Source organism: Dasypus novemcinctus, unplaced genomic scaffold (genome assembly GCF_030445035.2).
Source record: "Dasypus novemcinctus isolate mDasNov1 unplaced genomic scaffold, mDasNov1.1.hap2 scaffold_157, whole genome shotgun sequence".
Classification (NCBI taxonomy): domain Eukaryota; kingdom Metazoa; phylum Chordata; class Mammalia; order Cingulata; family Dasypodidae; genus Dasypus; species Dasypus novemcinctus.
In genome coordinates, this window is record NW_026688157.1 from 59,544 (window position 1) to 87,177 (window position 27,634).

General features: G+C 59.0%; 1 protein-coding gene across 1 annotated transcript; it reads left to right on the top strand.

Annotated features, from left to right (window-relative positions):
• Positions 1-467: 467 nt before the first annotated feature.
• TKT (transketolase) lies at positions 468-26,111 on the top strand. The gene is made up of 14 exons (XM_004464449.5): positions 468-739; positions 11,163-11,280; positions 12,032-12,145; positions 12,874-12,971; positions 16,429-16,620; positions 17,720-17,838; positions 19,285-19,478; positions 20,675-20,839; positions 21,852-22,008; positions 22,125-22,255; positions 23,031-23,114; positions 23,262-23,355; positions 24,391-24,513; positions 25,823-26,111. The coding sequence occupies exons 1-14, from the start codon at positions 633-635 to the stop codon at positions 25,996-25,998; spliced, it is 1,872 nt and encodes a 623-aa protein (XP_004464506.1). The 5' UTR covers positions 468-632; the 3' UTR covers positions 25,999-26,111.
• Positions 26,112-27,634: the final 1,523 nt, after the last annotated feature.

Below are 27,634 nucleotides of genomic sequence, written 5' to 3' on the forward strand. Positions count from 1 at the left end.
TGGTCACCGGCCGGTCCGATGACCTTGGCTGACCTCGCTAGATCTCAGTTTGTGCATCTGGAAAAACAAGATTAGCGAGGAAGCCTCCCCGGTCCGTCCCAGCCAGGGCCGTGCGAGGAAGGAGTCGTGGCTGCAGCGAAGATGCCGGTCACCGGCCGAACTCCAGGCACGCCTGGAGTTAGTGCTACCGTAGGGGGCGGCCTGATACACAGGGGCCCAAGCCCGGAGCGCCGCACCCCGTGGGGCTGCGCAGCAAAAGTCAGGCAGAGCTGAGGCATCTGGACCGCGTCGGGCTGGGGTCCGAGTCGCCGCGGCCCGCAGCAGCCTCCCCAGCCTCGGTTTCCCCGTTGCGCGGAGCGGTCGCTCGGGCGCCGCCGTGCGGGGCGGGGCGCGGCGGGCGCGGCGGCCTCGGGTGATCGGGCGCCCCGCCCCGGCCCGCGTCCGCCCCGCCCCGGCCCGCCCTCCTCCCGCGGGCGGGCCCGGAGATCTTAAAGCGCCCCCGCGCGGAGCCGACTCTCGGCCGCTGCCAGCCGCTGCCGGAGGCGCCGCCGCCCCTGCGCCCTGCGCGTCTCGCCCTCGGCCTCCCGCACGCGCTCCCGCACGCGCTCCCGCACGCCCTCCGCCGCCGCGCCATGGACGCCTACCACAAGCCCGACCAGCAGAAGCTGCAGGCGCTCAAGGACACGGCCAACCGCCTGCGCATCAGCTCCATCCAGGCCACCACCGCGGCGGGCTCCGGGTGGGTCGCGGGCGCGGGGGCCGGGGAGGGGGCGCGGGCCCGGGGGCGCAGGCAGGGGTGAGGGAGCACTGCCCGGAGGCCAGGGCCACGACGGGCGCGCCGGCTCAGGGTCGTGCCGCCCGATGCCACCACGAGGAAGGCGGGCGCGGGCCCGGGGCCGCCACCCCAGGCCTCTTCCGCCGCGCCGTCCTCTTGCGTTCCTGCTGCCGGTGCGCCGCAGGCCTTGTCTGCCCCTCGCTGGGTTCCTGCTGCTCGGTGACGCTGGGGCTGTGCTGGGAAATCGCAAAGCCCCCGTCTGCCGCCGTGCGGGGAAGGCCATCATTACCGCGCCCTTGCCGAGACCCGGGCCCTCGGCTTGAGCTCTCCACGCGCGGCCCCTCAGTGCTCCCCACCACTGCTACGTGCCGCCTTCCTCGGAGACCCAGAGCCTTAGCCTGCCGGCCCGGGTCCCACGCAGCGTGGGCTGGGATTTGAGGCGGTCCAAGTCTGAACCGCGGGGAGACTCAGGGTTCACAGGGGGGTGGCAGGGACAGAGCCCTGGCGTGCTCCCCACTTCCAGCTACCCCTTCTACCTTCACCACCCAGTTTCCCGGCATCTGGGGTTGGGAGCAGAGGATTGCTGAGATGGAGAGGTGGGGGAGGGGAAGGAAGATGGGGGAGGAAAGTGACCACGTGGGTGCACTGTCCTTGCACCCAGCAGGAAGCGGAGGTCTGACTTAAGATCTGGGCTGAAAGGGCTATGAATGGGACTTGAACAAGTGAAGGGGGACCCGGGCTAGGGCCCCAGCGGATGAAGTCCTGGGGGCAGGGCCAGCTGCCACGTGTGTGCCCCAAGGCAGGGGCACGCATCCTCCACAAGCCTTTCTCCCCAGCCCTCCTGGCTCAAAAGGTGGATGAAGGCTGCTGCGATCCCCAGGAGCCTCCTCCAAAGACGGCCAGTGGCAGTGACGTGATCACAGGGGCCCCTGTGCATCCGGGGGCACCCGCGGGGTGGTTGAGAGTGTCAGCCAGTGAGTTTTTTCAGAGCGTGTAAAATAGGGGCAATAATAGCACCTCCCACACCATGGCGGGTGTTTGCAGGGACTCAGGTGCCCCGTTTGTGGCCAGGTAGGTGGCCAGGGTGACGGCAGTGTGCCAGGTGCACACGGGGATTTTGAGGCCTGGGTCAGGAGCGACTTGGTCAGGTTTCCAGAGACCTTCGGAGCTGTGCTCTGTGCTTAGAACAAAGACAAGCCTGGCTTCGGGCCAGCTTCTTGGGGAGATATTGTCCAGGAAATCTCTCCTGCTCTGCAGGGTAGGTACACACCCACCTTGTGTTTCTCCCAAGGAATTAGACCCTTTGTTGCTCCACGTCCCCACCCATCCCAGGCACAGGCCTCCCTCTTGGGTTTCTACCAGTCCCACCTGTTGTGTCCAGAGACCCTGCTCACTCCCAGTCTACCCTCCCCCAGTCTGCCACACAGTAGGTCCACACACCTTGTATTATTTGCCAGACAATTACAGGATGGTTGAGCAGATAAACAGGAGTCCCTGTGACATACAGAGCATCCTTTATTGCTAATATGAGCTGACATAATGTTTCATGCATTCTGAGAAAAATGCAATAAGTCAGATTCTAGTATGTTCACACTATAGAAGAGGAAACTGAGGCTGGTGTGTTAAGTAACTTGCCCATGCTGGTAACTAGGGGCTGTTCCATACTGCCCAGCGGACGGTTTGAGTTCCTGGGAAGACTTCTTGGGTGGGTGGCAAGGTGGCAGTCACACGGGGCTGCAGCCAATGGAAAGGAATCGGAAAGGGGAAGGTCAGGTACCACAGTGGCCAGGGTATCAGCTCAAGAGGCCCTCCTGGGAAATGAAGTAACATTTCCAGCTACAGGAGGGTCAAGTGGCTCCCCTGGGCCTTGGGTAGATAGCTAGACACCCAAAAAGAAACAGATACTGTATTTGGGAGTTACACCCCTGTTTACATTGTGACGCCTGAGGGAGGAATTGAACTCAAAAGGTATCCATTTGCCAAAAGAAAACAAGTGTGTGTCAAATACAATGATTCATGCACACTTGTCTGAGTATGTGTGTCAAAGATGCCGCAGAGAATTTCTTGAAGCATTCAGGAGGAAGTCACGTGGCTCTGCAACCCCTGTCGCAAGAGAGGTTGTGAAAGGCATGTGCAAGGGAGCTGGTCCCTAGGACGTTTGCGTTGGGGCTCACCTCCGAGGGAGCCTGGTTCCGTCCGGAGCAGCCCGAGTCCAGGTCCTGGCCCAGTCGGCTGTAGCCACAGCCCAAGGGACCATCCTCGGGCCGAGCCTTTATTAAGGGGCCCTGTCCGGGTAGCCCCTTCTCCCGGGAGCTGGCAGAGTGCTGGCAGCAGAACAGCACTTCCGGGCAGACCTTTTGCTGGCAGCCCCCTGACGCTGCCGGGCAGGCCTTGGGCTGTAGGTGTCCGGACTCGGTGGCTCCTCCCGGTATGGCTGCCTGGCGTGTGGTGGCCTCCCCAGGCCCTGGAAGTGGCGCGGCCTGCGCAGCCCGAGGACACTGGTCTCTGTGTTGGGGGGCTGGGCCTGGCGGTGGAGGGACGGGGCCTTCACAGAGGGCTCTTTGTTGAGCAGCACCCACGGTGGCCAGGGCTTCTCCGGGGCCGTCTCCACCCGCGTGCTGAGGGGACTGTGGCAAGCGTCCACCTCCCGCAGGCTTTGACAAAATGAAATGAGCCCCCGCCGGCCGTGGCAGAGGTGGCCTGCACGCCGAGGCAGGCGGTCTAGACACCCCAGTTCTCCCCGGAGCGTCTGGTAACTGCTGGGGGTTTCCTTCGCTCAGGAGGGTGACGTCTGGCCAGGCCGGCTGGTGGGCAGCAGGAGACCAGGACCCTGAGCCGGCCGTGCTTGGGGTGGCCGTGGCCTTGTCGGAAGGACCTTCCCTCCCAGAGCCTGTTTCCACACCTTTAAAGTTGAGGCTCATAGACGAGCGGTTTGCCAGTGGGGCGCCTCCGGAGTGGGGCTGAGCTCGGCCCGTAAGCAAGCTCCGGGGCCTGCGGCCTGCTGCCCTCCGTCTTCCTTCCGGGGGGGCCATGCGGCCTTCAAGTGGCTGCACATGTGGCCCCTCTCCCTCCCTCCTCTCAGCATCAGGCATTCGGGGAATGCTTCAGCTGAGGGCTCAGGAGGCCCCTTGCGGCCAAGCTCCTCGAGGTCTCTTGCACCATGTAGAGAGGGTCTGCCCTGGCCTGCTGCTCCCCGCAGACCCCTAGCTCCCACCCTGACCTGGGCCTCAGCTGAGGTAGCAGGAAACTCCGCTGAGGTCGCCTCCATGGCCCCCCGTGTCCCGACTCAGTGTGAAGACACCTGGCTGCCCCAGAATGACCCGATTCTTTGGCCAAGCGACCTCTGAGCTCAGCAGGGCTGAGGGTCAGTGTTTTTTGAAGCTGAGAATGAAGTGCAGCCCCGGGGCTAGGGTCTGGCCGAGATGCTCCCCATGGCTTCCCTTCCTGTGAACTCTGACCACACTTGGGCCCTGTCCCAGCTCCGACCCCTGGACTTTGCCTCTGCTTAGGCGTACCTCCTGCCACCAGAGGTAGCACTGGTCCTACAAAATCAGGAACTCCCTTATTGCCACAGGCAGCAGTTATCTGTCCAGGAAGTCCAGAACTTGCCCTGCCAGGTCCAGAGGCCTCCGTGAGGGCACCCAGAACCGAGTCCTTGGGAGTCCTTGGGCACCCTGCGGTGTGCATTCGGAGCAGGGTGGGACGTGGCGGGAGCTCGGGGTCCACCCGCGGCTGGGTCTGGCACACTGTTTGGGCTGCTTGCTCAGAGGCTGGTTGCGTTCATGGGTTGGACGTAATCTCTAAGGGCTGCACAACTGGGCAGGGAAGTGTGGACACCCGAGAACTTCCTCTGCCAGGCTCTCTCAGCACTTTTTCCCTCTAAAAAACAATTTTTAGCATCTTTATTGAGGTTTAATCCATGTACCCTTTACATACAATTCGTGAGTTTTGGCACATTTACAGAGTTGTGCAGCCATCACCTCCATCCAATTTTAGGAGATTTGCATCACCCCAAACATATCCCTCTGCCCATCTGCAGTCACTCTCCATCCTCACCCCAACTTGCTCATTCCTGCCAGCCCCAGGCTCCCACTAATCTACTTTCTGTCTCTGGATTTGTCTTTTCTGGATATTTCATATAAATGGAATCATGTAGAATGAGGTCTTTCGGGTCTAGCTTCCTTCCTTTTGCATAATATTTGAAGGGTTACTCACATTGAAGCAAAAAGCGGTACCTCGTTTCTTTTTATTGCCAAATAGTATTGCACTTTAAGGATATGTCACATTTTGTTTACCCGTTCATCGGTTTTTCTTAGTACTTTGCTTTTCCCCCAGCTCTGCGGCTGGCAGGCTTTGTCACCTTGGGCAAGTCACTTCCCCTTTAGGGACCTTGGCATCCCATCCTCGAAATAAGGAGGCTTTCTGAGACTAATAAGAACTAAGATTTACTGAGTAGTTGCTATTTTCTGTGCACTCTTTACACACAAACTACCTCATTCAGTCATCTTCTATTATCTCCATTTTACAGTGAGGAAACTGAGGCTCACAGAGGTCACTTTTCCCCAGGTCACAGAGTCAGGATCCCTCGGTTATTTATTTGTGTCTTCAGTTTGTGTCAGGTTCTGTTCAGTCCTGAGGACACAGTAGTGAAAAGGCTCCAAGTCTCTGCCCTCTCGGAGCTTCTGTTGTGGGAGGACAGACAGGCAAAGAATAACCACATATAGAGAGACTCCGTGGAATATTATTCAGCCGTGAAAAGGAATGAAGTCCTGATACGTGGGACAACATGGATGAACCTTGAAGACGTCTTGTTGAATGAAATAAGCCAGACACAAATGAAATATATAAAATAACTAGAAGAAGCAAAGCCATAGAGACAGAAGTCGGATTACAAGGTACCAGGGGGAGGGGGTGGGTAGAGAATGGGGAATTAATGCTTAATAGATGCAGAGTTTCTGCTTGGTGTGATGGAAACATTTTGGTAATGGGTGGTGGTACATGGTAGCACAACATTATGAATTGTAATTAATACCACTGAATTGTATACTTGAAAGTAGTTAAAATGGGAAATGTTATATTGTGTTTATATTACCACAGTAAAAAAATATTTTTAATTACCATACAAGGTCAGGTGGTTGCAAGTGTGAAATAGGGGGAAGGCGAGGTGTTTTAGATAGTGTGATCATGAAGGGCTTCTTGGAGGAGGTGACGTGCGTGCTGAAGAAACTGAGGAAGTGAACCAATCTGAGGTCTGGAGTTAGAGTTTCTTTCCAGGCAGGTGCCAACTTGGGCGGTTAAGGGAACAGGAAGAACAAGGGTGGCTTCTGAAGTTCATTTCTGCCCCGCCATCCTGGAATACTCTCCCAAGCAGTTTGTTTTGTTTTGTTTTGTTTTTTGAGGTTCCCGGGGCCGGGGACTGAACCTGGGACCTCATACATGTGAAGGAGACACTCAACCACTGAGCTACAACCACTCTGCTCTGAGCAGTTTTTACAAGAAATTTATACATAGAAATATGTGTAAATGCACATATATTTTATAAACAATGATCCTTACGTGTACTTACCACCTTGAGAACTAGGACTTTACTAGTACTTTAGAAGACCTGTATGTCTTTTTTCTCCTTACCTTCCCCTCCAATGAATTTCACCTTATCATTCCATTGTTCTGTGTTTTTTTAAAGGTTTATTTTTATTTATTTCTCTCCCCCCGCCCAGTTGTCTGCTCTCTGTGTCCATTCGCTGTGTGTTCTCCTGTGTCTGCTTGCCTCCTCAGCAGTACTGGGAGTCTGTGTCTCTTTTTTGTTGGGTCATCTTGCTGCATCAGCTCTCCGTGTGTGTGGTGCCACTCCTGGGCAGGCTGCGCTTTTTTCACACAGGGCAGCTCTCCTTGCGGGGCACACTCCTTGTGTGGAACACCCCTACACTGGGGGCATCCCTGCGTGGCATGGCACTCCTTGCACACAGCAGCACTGCACGTGGGCCAGCTCACCACATGGGCCAGGAGGCCCTGGGTTTGAACCCTGGACCTCCTATATGGTAGGCGAATACTCTTATCAATTGAGCCATGCCTGCTTCCCTCCATTGTTTTCTTTATAGTTTTCTGACATCTGTAGACATTCATGAACAATACATTTGGTTTTATCTTCTATACGGATCCTTCTGCTGTGTGCTCTGTGTGTGAGATCACGTGCTCCGGGATCTATGACGTGTTCACTCATCATCCCTGCTGGGTAGTATTCCATTATGTGAATATACTGCAGTTAATCTATTCTTTCGATGGACTCGAGGTGGCTCCCAGGTCTTGCCATTACAAGCGATTCAGGGAACCGTCCCGTGAAGGCTGGAGGAGGCCTTTGCACTCCCCCTGGGTATTGCGTTTCTCCACACGGAGTTGCTGGGTCTCAGGGAGAGTGCACCCTCAACCACTACTGCTAATTTGGAAATGATTAAAAGATTACTCAACTTTTCAGTTTCTTTTTGTATCAGTTTTTGTTTTCGATACTCTAGTGTATTTAGAAACAGCAAGTTGAAAGGAAGATGGAATATTGGTAAAGCATCAGCTCTGTGAATGTCAACTAGTTAAACATGTATATGTCCACACTTGCTCAGATTTTTTTCAGTAGGCTCCTGCAGAAGTTCTTGAGAACTGACGTAAGTTACAAAGGACCTAACCTCTCTTTTCAAAATACTCACTTTGTGTATTTTCCTTTTATGTTTTAGGGATTGTTTCTCTTGTACATTTAAGTTAGCAGTTTCTGTGATTGCGATGACCATTTATTACAAAAATGAGTCCTTGAAAAAAGTCAATTAAGGTCAAACAGTTCTGTTCAGGTGAGAACTATAGCTTAAGAGATTTCTGAAGAAACAATAAATGTAGCTACTCTTATTCACCATAAAGCAAGAATGTTGAAAGTTTCTACCCAGGGTTCTTAAGATTACTTATTTTTATGTGCATAAAATCTTAAAGTTTTAGATGCTATTCACCGCTAGTAAATAGTACAACACTGCTAGAGCAGGAAGGTTCCAAATGTGCTTGGTTTAGCCACTGTTGGTAGTGTAGTTGTAGAGAAAAAGGAACGTGCAGGACAGAATAGCATCTGCCTTACAAGTGATGGGCCTCTGAAGGTATGCCATCTTCTGTTACACTCTCCTGCATGCTCTATTTCGTGAATAACCCGTGGATGATAGTTGGAATGACATGTGTTATATTAGGCAGGGTTCTCTAGGGAAACAACCGACAGGAGATACCTGTACACAGCATGAGATTATATTAAATTGTAGCACATGCCCGGAGAGATGCACAAGTCCAAATTCTATAGGGCAGGCTGCAGGCCAGGGACCTGGGTGAAGTCCTTGTTGAGTTCCCCAGGAGATGCTGACTATCTGAAGTAGAAATAGGAATTCTCTGTCTTTTGAGTCAGTTTTGGTAAATAATTTTTTCCTAGAAATTTTCTCATTTTCAAATTTATTGGCATCAGGTCAGAGTGTTCTTTATGTTTTAATCTTCAATGCAGCTGTACTTATGCCCCACATTTCTTATTTCCAATATTGCCTTTCTCTTTTTCTTGTTTGTCCTTGTCAGAAGTTTGCTCAATTTTTGGCCTTTTTTTTTTTTAAAGAACTAACTCTGGCTTGGATTATTTTTATTGTATATTTGGTTGCTATTTCATAAAATTCTATTCTCTATGGTCTTCTCTCTACTCTCTTTGAGCTCCCTCTGTTTTACTAAGAGTTTTTTAAGTTGAAGTTTAGCTACTGATTTTTAAAAAGATCTATTTATTTATTTCTCTCCCCCCACCCTTGTTGTTTGTGCTTGCTGTCTGCTCTCTGTGTCTGTTCGTTGTATGCTCTTTGTGTCTGCTTGTCTTCTTTAAGGAGGTACTGGGAAATGAACACGGGACCTCCCATGTGGGAGGGAGGTGCCCAATCTCTTGAGCCACATTTGCTCCCTGCATGTTATAGCTCTTTGTTGTGTCATCTCGTTGCACCAGCTCATTGTGTCCGTTTGTTGCACCAGCTCACCGCGCCAGCCCTTTGTGTCAGTTCACTGTCTTGCTTGTCTTCTTTAGGAGGCTCTGGGAACCAAATACGGGGCCTCCCATGTGGGAGGGAGGCGTCCAGTGCTTGAGCCACATCTGCTCCAGCTATTGATTTTTAACTCCTGTTTTCACGTTCTTCTTGGGGTACTTCTTTCTTCATAACATTTTTTTCTTCTTCCTCTTCTTTTGTATTTTTAAGTAGTGGGGGTTGCCTCAGTGAGGCGGTTAGAGATGCTTGGCCTCCCTGGTTTGTTCGTATACTGAGAAACCACACACAAAGATCCTTGTGATGTAGTCCCACGGCGTGTATATGATGGGAGGGGCACTTGGTTAGCTGACACCCATCGTCTCTTGAAGAGACCCCGTCAGAGGGGAGAGGGATGCTTTTCTTATAGGGAAACCGGTGAGGGGGCAGAATGCCTGCTCGCGGGGTGAGCAGAGACCTTCCTGGCAAGGGGACTTCTGAGAGGACGTGTGTCCCCGGAGGCGGGGGAGGCCTTTGAGAAACGTGTTTGGTCTGGCCCTCCGCTCCCAGCACTTCCTTCATGGATGGAGCTGGGAGGGGCCTGCGTCTCCTCACTCTCCTCGGGGCAGCTTGGCCCAGGGTCCATCCACATCCCTCCCCGGCCCTCCCTCATGGCAGGAGGGCAGGCTGTCCTCGGAGGCGGCCAGGGCAGCTCGGCCTGGCTGGTGTGGCTTGGCCCTGGGGACTCGGGGCGTGGGGTCCTGCCAGTCCGCACGTTTCTCGATGACATTTCCTCACCTCCCTCTTTCAGGTGTAGTGTCTTTTCCCCCTGACCGGGAGTTCGTAGAAATGGTTAAGTATGAGGGGATGGTGTGCCAGAAGCGTGGCTACTAAACCAGCATGGACGGGCCTCGGGGTTTCTCTACTAACGTGTCTGCGCTGGGAGTGACTCACCCCTAACCCGAAGGGGTTGCTGGCGGGATCAGGGGAGCGGGGGGCTCGTGTGTGCCCAGGTGCTGCATGTGCCCTTGGCATAGGCGCTGGGCATGTTTTAGTGTGCAGGGCCCCGGGGGGGGGGGGCTCAGCAGCCAGAGGGCGGAGCCAAGCTGCATGGGGGGGGCCAGGGGCGTGTGCCCTGAGACTGACATCCTAGCAAACCCCGGGACCCCAGGGCATCAGCCAGGCTTACGGCTTGCCGTGGCGGGAACCCCAGCTCCAGCCCAGTGTTGAGAGGCAGGGGCTGGAGTAATCAGGCGGTCCTCAGAGACCTGGGCAAGTCTCATCCTAGGGTGTAATTCTTGAACTTGCTGTTGTTAATCCTTTTGCCCAATAGCTGTTCGAATACCTGATTGTACAACGATTAGAGCCAGAGGCTAAAATGGGTCAGGGGGCAACCCCTCAACCCACCACTCCAGGCCCTGCGCCAGCCCTTAGGCCTTTGTAGAAAATGAGATTGTGTTTCACTTTTTAAATTCTGCACAAAAACATGTGTCCAAGTTGCTACACCAGCCCTCACAATGCCCACTTTAAAAAGCCGCCCAAAAATTTAAAAATTTAAAAATAAACTAAATAGTCAAGCTGCCCAGCCTGGATGCTGTTGGGAAGCCGGAAGCCCAGCTTTTCAGACGCCCAAACCATGTGCTGAGGCTGCTGGGGGGGTTGTGGTAGTTCTGGGAGCCTCACTCCCTGACACCCGGACCCAGGCCGCTGAGGGCTGGGAGGGCAGGTGCCCCTCACAGACGGGCAGGGTCCTGGCAGGCCCACTGGACAGAGCCCACCGGCTGGTGGTAGGGACCCCGTGTTCCCTGACCTTCCCCGACCTTCCCCGACCTTCCCCATGGCTATCGAGCCACGAGGTGGGAACCGGACTGTAGCCCACCCCAGCGCCCCCCCCCAGCCACTCCCTCCCACTGCCCACCTCAGCCAGCCTCCCCCACTGCCCACTCCACCCACCCGCCCCCCGCCCACCTCAGCTGCCCAGCGGCCCACTGCAGCCGCCTGCCATTATGCTGCCTCGGGCGGGCCTGGGGGGTTCCTGCTGCTCAGGCTGGTCTCCTGTGCCCTCCTGGCCCCTCCTTCTTACTCTCGTCCAGTCCCAGAGCTTTTCAGTTCCTGTGACTCTGAGGGTCTGGGCTGGTGGCCCCTGGGAGGGTGTGACAGCTCCTGGCTGGCCCAGGCCCCCAAGCCCCCAGCGGAGCCCTCAAGATCCCCTCCGCCCCCTCCACCCCCGGCAGCAGGAGCCTACGGCTCTCTGATAAGCCAGGTTTGTGACTCTCCTCGGCCTCCGCACCCCCAGGTCCTCGTGCAGGGACCCGGGTGGGCGCTACTCGTCAGGGGTCTGGGGGGTGACGCGCGTGTCCGTCTTCTCTCCTGGGCCGCAGCCACCCCACGTCCTGCTGCAGCGCCGCGGAGATCATGGCTGTCCTCTTTTTCCACACCATGCGCTACAAGTCCCAGGATCCCCGGAACCTGCACAACGACCGCTTCGTGCTCTCCAAGGTCAGAGCCTGCCTGCCCCGGCTGCCCTTCCTGGGACTGGGGGTGAGAAGTTACTGCAGCCAGTGTCCGGGGTCCAGTCCCAGCCTGCCCGCCTTCCCAGGGCCCTTCTCCACCTGCCAGCGCGGCCCTGCCTCCGGGTCTGGCTCTGGGCCGCACAGCTGATGAGCTCGACCGAGTTAAGGAAGGCAGGAGGGGATTAACGGGATCCTTTCCCACGGAGCCCAGGTGTGGTACGGTTTGGCCCAGAGGAACAGGCTTGGGGACAAGGCATGGCCAGGCCAGGTGTTCTGCCCATGTGTGGCATCGGCAGCCAGGAGTCGGGCCAGGTCTGGGGTTTCATGGCCCTCGGATGGTGACGAGCCACAGCAGGGTTTTGTCCTGCATCACAGCCACAAGCCGTGCCGCCAGCAGCGCCAACTCCGGGCCTGGCTCTGTGACCTCTGGTCTCCCGGGGCAGGCGTTGGAGCTCAGAAGTCCGTCCAAGGCCGTGCTTGCCAGCAGCCGGGGATTCGGGCGGCGGGCAGCCTGCTGGGGTTTTGGCCTGGCTGGCCTCGCAGCTGTGCCCCGTGCCCTGGCCCGGCGCTGGGCGCTTGGGGCTGAAAGCCAAGGGGCTGGAGGGGACGAGAGGAGGGAAGCAGCCTCGCTTTCCCGCCCCTCCGAAACGGGTACCCGAGTTTTGGCGTGTAGGGGGACGAGCCCCCACGTCCCGGCTCCCTGTCTGACCCCCCTTCCGCCGTCCGCCCTCCGGCAGGGCCACGCGGCGCCCATCCTGTACGCGGCCTGGGCTGAAGCTGGCTTCCTGCCTGAAGAGGAGCTACTCAACCTGAGGAAGCTCAGCTCCGACCTGGACGGGCACCCAGTCCCGGTGAGCGCACCCCCGAGCCTCCAGGCCTGGCTCCACCCAAGGCACGGACCCCCACTGAGAGGCTGAAAGGCAGAGAAGGGTGTCAAGATGGGGGGACCTTCTGAGGCCCCCGCCAGTGGCACCCGTGTCCAGTCTCGGGGCCTCCCCCCGAGCCCTGGGCACCCAGCTTCCCGTCCCTGCTGTGCTTGGGGCAGAGGCCCATCGCGGGCTCGATCAATCCCAGGGTTGCAGTAGGATGCTGGCAACGCCCCAGGAAAGGGGCCCCAGGCTGCTGCTCACGTGCCAGCTGGCATCCCTGCAAATGTTCAGAGTTCATGGCTTCCAACGAAAACTGTCAGTCCCCGGCACGGGCACCTGCTACAGCCAGATGTTTTATGCCAGTTTTGTCACGAACTCTCCCAGCTACCTTAGGAGATGGATGGTGTGGGCTCTGTTTACAAATGAGAGAAGTGAGGCTCAGAGAGGTTCAGTTTCTGGCCTGAGCTCACACAGCTTGCAAGTGGGCAGAGCTGGGATTTGAACCCCTACACCCAATACCACAATGACTATTAGGAGAATGAGAACTCCATCTCAGGTGGAGGCCACCCAGGCTGGAGAATTCCCTTGAGCCTGCCCCACTGGGTCCAGGTAGGGGCGAGGCCAGGTTCCTGGGAGGGAGGGAGGGAGGGAGGGGAACACACAGCTTCCGCCTTTGCCCCATGAGTAACTGTGACCCTCTATTATGACAGAAACAAGCTTTCACGGATGTGGCCACTGGCTCCCTGGGTCAGGGCCTCGGGGCCGCTTGTGGGATGGCCTACACCGGCAAGTACTTCGACAGAGCCAGGTAACCGTCACCTCCCAGATCCCTCCTCGTCTGCCTGGACTGATGTGCGTGAATGGCCCGTTCTGCCCCTCAGACCCCCCGAGGCTGGCCAGAGCCTGTGCCTCATGTGCCCTCGGGCCAGGATCCGCGTTGGGCTCTCCAGGCTGGTCTGGGAGGCCCTGCAGGTGGAGGGCCAACGGGGCGGCCCCGGCTGTTTCACCAGCGCGGGGTTGGGGTCCACAGCCAGGGGCTTTCCCACTGCAGAAGGGCCACAGCCTGGGTGGTCTTGGGGCAGGAAGGCACGTGGAGGCATGTGGGAGCTGAGCCCTCTGGGGACAGGTGGCTGCGGGAGGAAGCGAGTGGACAGGGTGCTCCATCCAGGGGCCACCTCCCGTGTGTCCCTCTCGCGTGTGGGCTGCTCTGGAGTGGGGGGCAAGGGTCCTGGCGTGTTCCCCGGGAGGTGAGCCGGGCTGGTGGGCACTTACAGGTCCCTACTGAGCTCAGCCTCACCTAAAGAAAGTGATTCACCCAGAAGTGAAGAGAGTTACAGAGAATGGGTGTGTGTTTAAGGGCGTTGACACAGACCCAGAGATGTGAGCTAATCATTGTCTACAGTTGCTTGAAATAATTCCCTCTCAAGTGTCACTTCAGATCCCAACACAGCGGAGCATGATGTGGGGAGAAGGGGCTTAGCCGGGTTCCCAGAGCCCAGGGTGCTCAGGCCCTTGGCCGGCCCCGGGGGGGGCAGGGCATCCAGGGGATTATCAAGCCGGGCCAGGCGCCCGGAGGCGGCGCCCGATGGAGCGTGCCCGGCTCCCCACACTGCTCCCCCATCCACCAGCCCTCGAGAGCGCGCCACGCCGGCTCCCTTGCCCTTCTTTCGGATGCTTTTTTTCCCCCCTTCGTATTATAAAATACCTGCTCATTTGAAAAATACGGAAGGGTATTAAAAAGAAATCAGCATTTTGCTCATTCATAATCCCCCCTTTTAAACTTCAGGAACAACATATTGTATTTCCTTCAAAAAACAACCCACAAACTTGTCAGCCTAGTATTTATACAGTTGTATAGGTCTGCTTTTTGAAAAACGGAAACCGTCCTGTTGTGCGTGTTTTCTTACGACAGTAACTGTCGAGGGATGGTAATGATTGCACCAGGCTGGTTTATGGCAGGCGGTAACCCGCCCAGCCCGTCCTCCGTTGCTGGACCGGCTCTGCAGCCAGCGTGCACCCTCTGCTTAGAGCCCCTTCTGCTCACGGGAGCTCCTGGCTGTAGGCTTTTAGGGCGCCCACCCCCACGTCTTAGCAGCTCCAGGCAGTCCAAGGCCTCCGAGCTGGCCCAGACTGCCACGGGAGCCCCTTCCCTTCCCGGCCCGTCGCTGGCGTGCCCCTGGACCCGCTGCTGGCCTGAGCCGTGGGCCTCAGAGCGCGAGGCCACGCCGGGACGCCGCTGCCAGCTCTCAGCCCGAGTGCCGCTTCCCGGGAAGTGGGTGTGGGGCAGGGAAGGCAGCCAGTGGGCTTCCCTGGAATCTCCTTCTGGGGAAGTCGAGCTCCCCATGGGCCTCTCTGGCACAGCCTTCTGAGTCTGCGGTCTCGGGTTCAAGTCCCACTTTCGGGTAAGCCGGGTCTGGGGAAGCATGAGCCCTGAGACCTCCTCCTGGAGTCCCTGGCTGGTGGAGGCCGCGGAAGGGGAGGCCCTGGCAGGGGCGGGCGAGCACTTCCTGACCTGGTGGCCGCAGAAGCGCTGACTCACGCCGGCGCCCTGGCTGGCTGCCTCCTGCCCCTCCCTCCTCCTCCTCCTCCTCCTCCTCCTCCTTGCCTGCGCATGGCTGCAGGTCCCTGAGACGCGGGCTGCTGAGCCTGCAGCCGGGTCCAGGCCTTCCCTACAGCAGCAGTGGGGCAGCCGGGTCTCCTCGGGGCCCTTCTGGGCGCCGGCCTCCGCTGGGGGCCGCACAGCCCTGCCCGCTCCTCAGCCTGCGTGGGCTGCTGCACAGGGCAGTGGGGCATGTGGGGTCCAAGCCAGCCACTCAGGCCTGTGCCTGAATCCCTGCTCAGCCAGACCTAGGACGAGTCCCTTGACCTTTTCGAGCCTGTTTCCTCACCTGTGTGTTGGGAATAACAGCTGCACTTCATGGTGGAGAGGGTCCCTCTGCCTAGCACCGGGCACCAGCCCTGCTGGAGCCCCCGGGGAGCAGGGGCCTGCCCAGCGGATGGGGTTTTTGTTTCTATCCTCAGCCCCCACCCCGACCCCTCCCTGCTCCCGGGGCTGGGGTCAGGGCCCCCTGAGCTGGTGTCTATCTCTAGCCTCACCCCTTCCACCCACTGGCTAGTCTTTCCCAAGTTTAGTGTTTCGATCTTTGAAAAGATTCTAGTTGCCTATTGTATCTGTCAGCCAAAGGGATGCTGATGCAAAATACCAAAAATCTGCTGGGTGTTATAAAGGGTGTTTATTTGGGGTAGGAGCTTACAGATACCAGGCCATAAAGCATAAGTTACTTCCCTCACTGAAGTCTGTTTGGAGCAAGATGGCTGCTGACGTCTGCGAGGGGTCAGGCTTCCCGGGTTCCTGCGGTCCTGGGGCTGGCTTTTCTCTGGGTTCAAGGGTCCTTCCTTCCTGGGGCTGGCTTCCCGGGTCTTCAGCATCAAACTCTAACAAATCAGAAATCCCCGCATCAAAGCTCCAACTCTGTCCTTTGCCACACCTTTTATCTGTGAGTCCCACTCACCAAGGGGTGGGGACTCCACGCCCTAAAGATAACTCAGTCCTGCCCAGGCACAGATCAGATTACAAACAAAATCCAGTATTTCTGTTTGGAATTTATCAATTATATCAAACTTCTGCCCCGGTACTGAGGGGAGGAGAAGGCCAGAAGGCGCTGGGCAGGAGCCAGCCATGGAGCCTGGGGGGCGTCCCACCCTGGCCACCTGGTCCTCCCAGTGCCTGTGGCCCTGCAGTTCCTGCCCGGTGCTCGTGCCCCCACCTGTGGCCTCCTGCTCTGGGTGCCACTGAGCGAGTGTGACAGTGGCAGTGGGGCATGGTCTCCAGGCTCCCCTCCACCTCTGGCCCACCCAGCAGGTCCCCAGGGCTTCCCCAACACTGCTGGCCCATGGGAGTGGGGGGCGGAAGGAGCCCCGGGCGCTGGCCTGAGCGCCCTGCCTTCAGGAGTTTGCCTGCTCACCGGTTCCTCGTCATCTTGCCGTGAGGACCCCCATCTCTCAGGACGTCGGCGTCCAGGGCTGGGAGGTCTTCGAGCTCTTTCCTGGTGGCCAGCGCCTCTTTCCGGAGCCCCTGGCTTCAAAGCCCCTTCCTTATGGGGCGGGGGCCATGGGCACCTGATGGCGCGGCTGCCCCTTCCGTGTCGATGCCATCTGGCCCTCGCCTCTCGCCTCGAGAGCAGGCTCCTTTGTGGGGAGGGGCTGGGCGCCTGCCGCGCCCAGGCGAGGGGCCGGCCTCAGCCCTCGCCGCGCTCTGTCCGCAGCTACCGCGTCTACTGCCTGCTGGGAGACGGGGAGCTGTCGGAGGGCTCGGTGTGGGAGGCCATGGCCTTCGCCAGCATCTACAAGCTGGACAACCTCGTCGCCATCCTCGACATCAACCGCCTGGGCCAGAGCGACCCGGCGCCGCTGCAGCACCAGGTGGACGTGTACCAGAAGCGCTGCGAGGCCTTCGGGTGAGCGCTCGCCCAGCACAGAAGTCGGTGGCAGGACCGAGCCCTGGTCTAGAGCTGGTCTCGGCTCAGGCCCCTCCCCTGGGCTCAGGCCACCACGCCGGGTTTGTGGCCCGAGGCCCCGTTTCAAGTGAGTTTCTTTCTGGGCACACCGTGCTCGTGTGGCCTCCCAGGCCGCCCTCCAGAAGAGTCAGCGCCTTAAGGGCAGCAAATTGGAGGTGGAAGGTCGAGGCCCACGGCGGTGACCAGGCAGCCAGCAGTGGCTCAGCGGCGTTTGCCTGCTGGACAGAGTGCTCGAGGCCACGCTGAGCTGGACACCTGGAGGAGAGCCCCGCAGGGCTCCTGCAGCCCTGGGGCCAGGTTCCCTGTGAAGTCCAGGCTCCGCGCCTGACAAGCTTTGCCACCTTGGGCAAGTTCCTTGACCTCCAGTATCTGTAAAATGGGGGCAAAAGCAGAGCCAGCCCCAGGGGGTTGCAAGGCTCGAATGGGCTGGTAGGCAGGCTGCTCAGCACACGGCCTGCTGAGTGAGCACTGGAGGGGTCAGCTGCTGTTTTATTAACTCTCCAGAAAGAGTTGCAAAGATGGCTTTAAAGAGAAAGGTGGTCCTGTTCCCATTCCTCTCCCCCAAAATGTTTGCCAACTTGGGACATTTTGTTAAACATTTCAGTACCACACTCAGCTTCAACATCTATGGAGTGTTCAAATGTGTTTCCTAAATAAAAATTGGGTCAAAAATTCATCAAGAATATAATAGATTCCAAACCAGTACATTATCCCAAAATACTTCTCCATAGGAAATGAGTAGATCAGGAATGAAAGAGACAATAAATGAACTAAGCTTTGAATGGCTTAGGAGAGGGGAGGAAACTGAATTCAAAGGCAAACAAAAGGAAGTAAAAGAACGTGAAAAGAGCAAGAAATAACAAAAACCAGCAACAAGGATGTTTTAGGTTTCCCAGCTCCGCGGGCTCTCCCAGGTCACGGCTATGAGTTGAGTGAGGGCAAACCCCTCCCCATGCCAAGTCAGGCCTGCCCCCTTCCTGTCGTCGGGTTCCCAGCCCCCGGCCTTGCCCCCGTGGTGCCACGCTCCCTCTGTTCCCAGCTGGCACGCCATCATCGTGGACGGACACAGCGTGGAGGAGCTGTGCAAGGCCTTCGGGCAGGCCAGGCACCAGCCGACGGCTGTCATCGCCAAGACCTTCAAGGGCAGGGGGATTACGGGTCAGTATGCACGAGCCCCCCACCACCACCTGGGAGGCGCCTGCCGCTGGCTGGGGTGGGATTGGGGAGGAGGCGTGGGCCCTCGGCTGCCTTATGGGTGTGCCCGGGCTCTCTGCCTCATTGGGGACCGAGGGCACCCCTCACTTCCCAACAGGCCATGGCCTGGAGCAGCTGTGCAGTGTGGGGTGGGAAGGTGCCTCCAGGGTGGGAGAGCCGAGCAGGAACTTGAGTTGTCCGAGGGCTGTCTGGGTGCCAGGCCTGATCCTATCCTCCCAGCAGCCCTGTGGGGCCGGGTTGGTGTCTGGCAGGTAAGGAAATAGGCTCAGAGAGGATAAGTGAGTTGCTCAGGTGACTCAGTGGCCAGTGAGGCTGAGCCAGGATTTGAACCCAGGGCAGCCTGGCCTTGAAGCAGTAAGCCAAGGACAGGTTGGGGAGGGCCTGTGGGTGAGGAGAAAGGCCTCTGGTACGAGGCAGTCCCCAACACCCCGGCCTGGCTGGCACCTCTGCAGTGTCCTTAGCAGCCCCAGCGGTCTGCTCCAAGTGCAGGTTTGTGGCTAAAAGCCCCAGGAGGTTGGCAGTGATAGGAAAGCTCCTAGCGGAGGCCCATGTGGGCCAAGCGCCTGGGAGAGCTGGGGGCGCGTCCTGTGCCAGGCTTGCGAGCCGTACAGGCGGAACTCGCTCCCTAGGCTCGTGGGGGCCGAGAGCCCATTCTGAAGAATGGGAAATGGGGCTCGATGTGGTTAGGGATTTGCCCAAGACACAGGGAGACTGGGGGCAGCGGGGCACCCACCCAGGGACCACGGCTCCCTCTGCCGGCTCTGCTGTCGACGAGGTGGTTTGTGGAGCTTTCTGGGAGGGGTGGAGGTTGAGGAGGGCATACTCGGGGTGCCCCAGGCTGTCACGGCCTCAGTGCTGCTCTTTGGCATGGACCCCTCAGGTGTTCCACCCCTCGTGGCTGTCTGCAGGCTGCTGGGTGGGGCCTGGACTGTGGTGACCTCCAGGAGAGGGACATCTAAGCAAGGTGCCGTGGGCTGGGCACGCCTGGGTGCTGCTTACACAGCCGGCTCTGCTGTCCGGCTCTGCAGCGGTGATTGGGGCAGTCCCCACCCTGTTCTGGGCCTCAGTGTCCCTTTCTGATGGCCAAGATCCCTCCCAGCCCAGCCACTGAGTCTTGTGATTTCTACAGCAGCCCCTGCTCTGTGCAGGCTGGAGGTGGGAGGTGGCAGGTGGGGCGATACCGAGCTCCTGGGGCACCTCTCTAGTAAGAGCCTGTTGTGTGCCGGACACCTGGGCGTCCTGCTCATCGGGTCTCCTACAACAGCACCCCGTGTGTCTGCTTGTCCTGCCCTCACCGGGTAGAGGGCTGGCCCCCCAGGAGCCCCTTCCTGGCCCCTCTGAGGGCTTCCATCTTACCTGTTGCTCTGCCCTCCTGTGCTGGACCTGCAGGGGTAGAAGACAAGGAGTCTTGGCATGGGAAGCCCTTACCTAAAAACATGGCTGACCAGGTCATCCAGGAAATCTACAGCCAGATCCAGAACAAGAAGAAGATCCTGGCGACCCCTCCACAGGAGGACGCCCCCTCCGTGGACATCACCAACATCCGCATGCCCACCCCGCCCAGCTACAAAGTTGGGGACAAGGTACAAAGTTGGACCTTGCTCTTCTGGAATTTCTGGGGGTGGGATGGCCCTGGTGTTCTGGTACCCAATCATGGGGCAAAGAGGTACCTTCTGGAGGGCTGGGAAAGGGGGCTGTGGCTTTAGCTGGAGGAGGGAAGCCCTGAGGTGTCTCCATTGCGCCATTACAAATACAGGGAGTACCGTAGAGCTGACAGCACTGATTTTTAAAGCTCAGGGAGGGAAGTGGATTTGGCTCAACAGATAGAGCATCCCCCTACCACATGGGAAGTCCAGGGTTCAAACTCAGGGCCTCCTGACCTGTGTGGAGCTGGCCCATGTCCAGTGCTGATGTGCGCAAGGAGTGCCGTGCCATACAAGGGTGTCCCCCGTGTAGGGGAGCCCCACGTGCAAGGAGTGCGCCCCATAAGGAGAGCTGCCCAGCGTGAAAGAAAGTGTAGCCTGCCCAGGAATGGCACCGCACTCACAGAGAGCTGACAAGATGATGCAACAAAAAGACACAGATTTCTGGTGCCACTGACAAGAATGTAGGTGGACACAGAAGATGACACAGCGAATGGACACAGAAAGCAGACAACTGGTGGGGGGGAAGGGGAGAGAAATAAATAAAAATAAATCTTAAAAATAAATAAATGAAGGTCAGGGAAATCAGAGTCTGAGGTGGAAGCTGCTGCCAGCTCCTTCTTGGGGACAGCCAGCTCTGGAATGATCTACCTTTGACAGGTTAGAAGTAGAGGCTCAGAGTGGGCAAGGGACTTGCCCACCATTGCACAGCAAGCTATTGACAGGGCTGGAATCAAAGCCCAGGGCCCCTGAGCCCCTGTATTCCTGGTCCGTCTGGGGCCCCTGCCCTGAGTGACCCCCATCGATGCAGTCCTGAGTCTGGCTCTCTGATTCTCAGGACCTCAGTTTACTCCCCTGGGAAGCGGGGTGGGCTCACAGACCTTTTAGGGAAGGTGGGGTTATGAGGGCCTCTTTTGCAGTTTGGACAGCTGGCCCTGGATTCCCAAGGCATTCGCGGGAGACGTTCTCCTATGTCACCTTTCCGCTGTTCAAGCTTTCAAGGACCTTGTGCTAGTGGGATTAGTTTTCTGCCCGATTTTTATCCTCCTCCTTAAAGGATGTGGCCTCCCGGAGGCCGAGGGGCTCCAGAGCCCCTTCCCGCCCTGCGGCTCAGCCTTCCACCCCCTTTCCCGCAGATCGCCACCCGCAAGGCCTACGGGCAGGCCCTGGCCAAGCTGGGCCACGCCAGCGACCGCGTCATCGCCCTGGATGGGGACACTAAGAATTCCACCTTCTCCGACCTCTTCAGGAAAGAGCACCCAGACCGCTTCATTGAGTGCTACATTGCGGAGCAGAACATGGTGGGTGCTGGGGGGACGGGTGCAGGGGGGTGGCCCGAGGGGCAGGACGCAGGCCGAACCCTCCGGCCCCTGCGGGCAGCCATGTGGGCCCTGCCACGTGCCCGCTGTGGGCCAGCCTTTCAGACCACAGGTACGGCGTGGAGCCAGCGTTGACTCTTGACCTCGAGTAACCCCAGTGGGTGAAGGTGTCACACCCAGGTGCAAATGAACCATACAAACAGGCACCATATAAGGCCGTGAAGTCATGCAGGAGCCGCGCCCAGGCTTGGGGTGCTGGTGAAGGCACCTGGGAGCAAAGGACCTTCTGGGTAGAGGGGCAGGCACAGTAGGGGCTGGAGCTGGGGACCTTTCAGGCACAAAGCTCTGGGCCACCGCCCTGCGGGATGACGGATGAAGCAACTCCGTGGGCCCCCGGCGGGCACCTGTCAGGGACCAGCCCCTTGTCAGTAATTGAGATGGTCCAATAAGGAATGACGTTTCGTCCTGTTTTTCAAAATCTCCCTTTTTCCTGATCAGGGAGCCCAGCCTGGCTTGGATGCCCCTAGGGCCAGGGAGCTCCTTCCTCTGCAGCTCTTCCTCAGGCTGAACCTAAGTGCTGGGGAAGGGGCTTAAGCCAGCCAGCAGGTTTTGGAGCCGTGGAGGGGGGCAGCCGATGGGAGATCCACGACAGCGCTCACTGCTTCCAGGCGGGGGATGTGGGGCGCTCCGCAGAGGCCTGGGCACGGCCAGGGAGGTGGAGGGGCGGGGGCTTTCGGAAGCACAGGAAGGAGAGACACTCTCGGACCAAGCTTTACTCTTCTCCATGAAAGGAGAAAAATGTTCCCCAGGAAAAGAATTCTGGGAGAACTTTCGGGATGATGATTTGGAGTCGAAGTTTTGGTGTTCAGAAACAGGAGTCCACAGGTGCACAGAAATCACTGCATGGGGGGAGGGCAGTGGAGTCTGCGACCCCAGACCCTCTCTCCCCTCCCGCTGCCCCTTCTGGGGCTGAGCCTGCCCCGCTTGCCCCCAGGTGAGCGTCGCTGTGGGCTGTGCCACACGCGACCGGACGGTGCCCTTCTGCAGCACATTCGCCGCCTTCTTCACGCGGGCCAGCGACCAGATTCGCATGGCAGCCATCTCCGAGAGTAACATCAACCTCTGCGGCTCCCACTGCGGCGTGTCCATCGGTGAGTCGACACCTGTGGCCTCCCTCCAGCCTGTGGGCCAGGGCGGGACGGAGCAGGGCCGGGGTTGCGTTCCACGGCGGAGGCGTCCTTGCAGCTTCTCCTTCCCCGCGCTCCAGGGGAGGATGGACCCTCTCAGATGGCCCTGGAGGATCTGGCCATGTTCCGGGCAGTCCCCATGGCAACCGTCTTCTACCCTAGTGACGGCGTGTCTACAGAGAAGGCGGTGGAACTGGCAGCCAACACCAAGGTAGGTCAGCTGCGGCTGCTTGTTCTTTCTCGTGCTAGCTGCTGGCTCTTCCCTGGGCCCAGAAGCGGAGGCCAGCACGGAGGCACAGAGCTGGTCACTTTGTGCCCTGGGCGGTGTTTCCCGGCCTTGCCCCTGGGGTCTGTGCAGCTTGTGGGGACTAGAACAGGGAAGCAGATACAGGCCACCACCCCTGCCACGTGGCAGACGTGGCCCATTTCCCACTGAATCCCAGCAACCTCTGCCATTGACACCTATTTGCCCTTCCTGAGCTGGGCTCTCCAGGACAGAAAAGGAATGATTATGTGATTATGCCAAATACCGTTGATTGTATGCTTTGGGTGAATAGTATGCTTTATTAGTATGTATCAATAAAATTGACTTGCTAATAAAATAAAAAGACCGAGCAACCTGGCCCAGATCAAGAGTGGCAGAGGCTGCAGGAGAGCAGAGGGCCCCGATGGTCCCCGTTCTGGGGGCAGGGGTGGACCATGCATTCGAGAGGTGGGTCTGCCTGGTGGGAAAGTCATTGTCAGCCTGAGGCCGGCAGAGTCACTGGGCAGTTCTCAGGAGGAGTGTTTAGGGAAGTGCTGCCTGCACAGGGCAATGAAGTCCTTTTTCTCTGCTAGAGGAGTGGCTGGGACAAGGTGAACCCCCGTGGGGACGATAGGGCGGAAGGTGTTTGCCAGGTGGGGAAGGGGTGGCCTCTCTGGAAGGAGAGACCGCCAGGCTGGATGTGCTGAGCCCCGGGAGCCTCGGTTTCCTTGTTCCATCCTAGGGTATCTGCTTCATCCGGACCAGCCGCCCGGAAAACGCCATCATCTACGACAACAATGAGGAATTCCAGGTCGGACAAGCCAAGGTCAGTGAGGTTCACGCCCAGGGGACCCACCAAGCCAGCCTGAACCCCCCCTGCTGAGCCTCGGCAAGCTGCTTGAGCCGGGAGGTCAGGCCCTGGGCCACCGGACCCCTGAGCCTCACTGTGCCCCCCCCCCCATGTCACCCCCAGGTGGTCCTGAAAAGCAAGGATGACCAGGTGACCGTGATCGGGGCTGGGGTGACCCTGCACGAGGCCTTGGCTGCAGCCGACCTGCTGAAGAAAGGTGAGGGGGGCAGCCAGGGAGACCAAGCGCCGACCGCTCCCTCGGCCTAACCAGAGGACGCTGGGAGCTCAGGACGCCCTAGCGTGTTCACCGCGTGTCCGGCGGGGCGCTCAGCCCCTGACCCTCAGCTCTGGGGCCAGATGAGGGCTTGGACCTGTGGCTCAGCCAGGCTGTAGTTAAGAGAGCTCTTCCCCGTGGCTGGAACGGCTCTGCCTGTGGAGCTGTCCCCGTGCCCTAGGGCAGGCCTGGAGGTTAAGGTGACGTGGCACGCTGTGACGCGAATCATGGGCTCACTGAATCACGGGCTCACCGTCGCGTTTGGGCTGCGCTGAGCGCCCCCAGGCAGAGGGCAGACACGCTGGGGCTGGCGGGCAGGCGGGCCCCGAGGAAAGGCCCTGACGCCAGGGGGAGCTGCTGAGCGCAGGAGGGCGGGCAGCCGGGGCGCAGCTGCAGGAGGCAGGGCGGCGAGCCGCGGCCAGGAGCCCCGTGCAGGGATGCGGCTCTCGTCCTGAGAGCCAGCGCGGGCTGGGGTCTGCCCCGAGGAAGCCCTTCTGGGCCTCTGCCTGACCCTCTGGCATCCTGCCTGTGGCCACAGCTCCCTCCCCGTGAGCCCTTGCCTGTCCTTCCCTCCCGCTTCCCCTTGATCTTCCGAGGTGTACTAGGGAGGATGAGGGAGAGCCACACAGGCCCGCATATTCTGCCCGAGGTGACGTTTGTGGGGTGAGCTATGCTCTGACTGTCAGCTGGCCCAGGAGCCAGAGGAGGAGGGGGCGCTCGCCCCTTCCCAGACCGGATGCCACTAAGGCAGGCAGCACCACACAGGGCAGATCAGAGAAGGCTCCCTGGAGGAGGTGGTAAATTAAACATAGCACATGGTGGACCCAGGTCACAGATGAGCAGAGGAGGAGGGCCAAGCCGTGGGGGGGCTTGGCTGGCCCTCGGGACCCCGCACCTACGAGACCTCCCCCAGGGTGCATTGCAGGGCAGAGCAGCCCCGGCCCCTCAGCCACGCCCTTGTGCCTTGTCCCCTCACAGACAAGATCAGCATTCGCGTGTTGGACCCCTTCACCATTAAGCCCCTGGACAGGAAACTCATCGTCGACAGCGCCCGCGCCACCAAGGGCAGGGTGCTGACCGTGGAGGACCACTATTACGAAGGTACCGGGCAGCCGGGCCGGGAGAGGTGGGGCCAGCGGGCCCGTCGCCCGAGCCCCAGGAGGGCGGCCGCGGGGGCCCCGGCGCTGCGCCTTGGGGCGGCGGGGACGGGCCTCAGGCTGGGCCTGGTGGCGGCGGAACGGGTGCGCGGCCGCTGCCCCCCAGGAGGCCCGTGAGGCCCCCACCTCTGCTGCTCGCAGTGGGCGGGGTGGACCGCGGGGCAGAAAGAACGAGGCGCGGGGCCAGAGAGCCGCCCTCTGCGCACCCTTCTCTTTATTTAAAGAAGGTTTCGATTACATAAATATTACCTTAAACATATAGGGGATTCCCGCCTGCCCCCTCCCCCTCCCCCACTTTCCCACGTCAACCTCCCTCCTTAGTGGGCTGCGTGGGCTGCCGCTGCACACATTGAAGCATCGCTACGAACCGCGGGCTGCAGTTTACAATATAGTTTGTTTGTTTTTGGGTTTTTTTTTTAACAGATTTTATTTTTTATTTATTTCTCTCCCACCCCCCAGTTGTCTGTTCTCTGTGTCTATTTGCTGTGTGTTCTTCTGTGGCCGCTTGTATTCTTGTCAGCGGCACCGGGAATCTGTCTCTTTTTGTTGGGTCCTCTTGCTGCATCAGCTCTCCGTGTGGGCGGCGCCATTCCTGGGCAGGCTGCACTTTTTACGCGCTGGGCAGCTCTCCTTAAGGGGCGCACTCCTTGCGTGTGGGGCTCCCCTATGCGGGGGACACCCCAGCGTGGCAGGGCACTCCTTGTGCGCATCAGCGCTGCGCATGGGCCAGCTCCACACGGGTCAAGGAGGCGGGGGTTTGAACCCTGGCGGACGCGCTACCCATTGGGCCAAATCCGCTTCCCTAAGTTTACGATATAGGTTATCGTCTGTCTCACACCATTTTGTAGGTAATGACAAAATATATAAAAAGGCCTGTATCCATCATTGCAGCGTCATGCAGGACAATTCCAATGTCCCTGAGACGTCCCCGTGTTCTGCCTTGTCTTCCCTCTCGTCCCCTCAACCTCTGGTGGCCACTGCCTTTGGGTCCTTCCTCTAGGAGGCCCTGGGGAGGAGATGGGCTCAGACTCTGGGGTCAAGTGCAGATGCCGGTCTATGGATGGCCACCCAGAGGGTGGTGGTCTCAACGATTTGGAGACCACGTGTGGGCTTAGCGGGGTTGGTTGGAGGGGCCCGTCCTGGCAGGGGGGTGAAGAGGTGCCCTTGCATTCTTGGCTCTCTGGGGCTCCAGGAACCCACCCGCTGCTCCCCCTGAAGCCACATCACGTGACTCCCCCCTTTCCTTTACCCAGGTGGCATAGGCGAGGCGGTGTCGGCCGCAGTCATGGGTGAGCCTGGCGTCACCGTCACCCGCCTGGCCGTCAGCCGGGTTCCCAGGAGCGGGAAGCCAGCTGAGCTGCTCAAGATGTTTGGCATCGACAAGGACGCCATCGTGCAGGCTGTGAAGGGCCTTGTCGGCAAGGCCTAGGGGGCTGATGGCGCGCGGGGCGCCACGGGGGTCTACGCATTCCAAGAGCTTCCGGTCAAGGTGCTCAGAGTATACCGAGAGGAGTGGTCAATATATGTTTTGAGAAAAATGAATCCGCCCCTGAAATGTTTTTTTCCGTGACGTGGCTGCAGCCGGCGCTGGCTCTGGGGAAAGGCAGGAGAAGTCGGGAGGCTGGCGCCACCGGCGCCGAGCGGGACCCGGCAGCCCGAGGCCCTCTGGAGTCCCCTTCCCTGGGCGCGGCGTCCACCTCGGCCCGGAGCTGCTGCCGCCCGCCGGGCTAGGTTCTGCTGCAGCCTGGAAGCCCCATCCGTCAGCCCTCCCTCGGCCAGGCCCTGAGGGGCTGGGGAGTTGCCTTCCTTCTGGAAGCATCCAGGACCTCAAGTCGCCTCCCTCACATCCCACAGCCCTGCAGGCGGGGGTCACCTGGGTCCAGAGGTTCTTTTGCTCATAGTCCCCTCCTGACCGCATCTTAACCGATTATCTCAGAGAAGCAGAGAAGGGACAGGCCAGCCCCTCCCCTGGGGCAGGTGAGCCTCTGGTGGGCGTCGGAGCTGCAGGTGGTGGGAAACGCAGCTTGTGCACCGGAGGTCCCCAACCCCCAACCCCTCGGTCTATTAAAATACACATCCCTGGGCATTGCGCTGGGGTCTGGGAATCTGGGGCCTTGACAGCTGGCCCAGGAGTTTCTGGTGCCACACCTGAGGGCCACATTGGATATGAGAGCACCAGCTCCCCCCCACTGCCACTGGTCCCAAGTGAGCTTCTTGCACGGCTACATCCTATTTCTCCCCTGGCTGGCCTGGTGCCCTGAGCAGGGGGTGGGCCTACTTGTGAGGTCCCCGGCATTGTACCTTGCACTGGCCCAGGGCGAGCCCCTGGTCAGAGCCGCTGGGGAGGGTGAGGCACGTGTGCGGACGTGGCCGTTCGTCCACCTGACAGCCTGGGCAGGATGAGCCAGTCAAACCCACATTCAGCAACCTGCCAGCCACTCAGCCACTCGGCCAGCCGTGTCCATACCGGGAGCTCTGTGCCTCCATTTGACCCAACTTCGATCCCAAAGACGGTCGGGGTGGGGGACGCAGGCGGGTCTCAGTTGCCAGGGGCCTCACCACTACCTTTGGGCCAGCTTCTCAGCCTGGCGGCCCTGGCTGCGGTGGTGTGTGGAGGGGTGCGTGGCGGGCTCTGAACCATGCTGGTGGCGGCCCCACCCGGGCCGCTTGGGTCGACTCGGGGGGCCAGTGCCGGGGCCTGGAAAAGACCTGGCGTTTACAGGGGAAGAGGGAGGGTTCTTGAAAAGGGGGGCAGACATTCATCCAAAGGCCTCTGACCGCTCCCCAACACACACCCGGGCCCAGGGTAAGAGGAGTCCCAGAAGCCCTGTCCTTCATCTGCTTCTCACCTTGCAAAGAACAACACAGTTTCCAGCACCAGCAAATGCCCCCGCCCCCAAATGTGTTTCTACCCCAGTCTTCATCAAAGTGCCAAAGGGGAGTGTGTCAGCGTACCAGGCTGACGTGGCCCATCTTCATGTTCCCTGCAGCGACTTCAAATCCGAACACTTAATACTTTCTACATATTTTCATGAGGGGTGGGGAAATAGCAGACCAGAATTTAG

What these genes read in the sequence shown, in the direction of transcription:
- TKT (XM_004464449.5), top strand. Translation starts at nt 633, where the DNA reads ATGGACGCCTACCACAAGCCCGACCAGCAGAAGCTGCAGGCGCTCAAG. An exon ending in ACATTGCGGAGCAGAACATG is followed by an intron (nt 20,840 to 21,851) that starts GTGGGTGCTGGG and finishes GCTTGCCCCCAG; the next exon opens with GTGAGCGTCGCTGTGGGCTG. An exon ending in AGCCGACCTGCTGAAGAAAG is followed by an intron (nt 23,356 to 24,390) that starts GTGAGGGGGGCA and finishes GTCCCCTCACAG; the next exon opens with ACAAGATCAGCATTCGCGTG.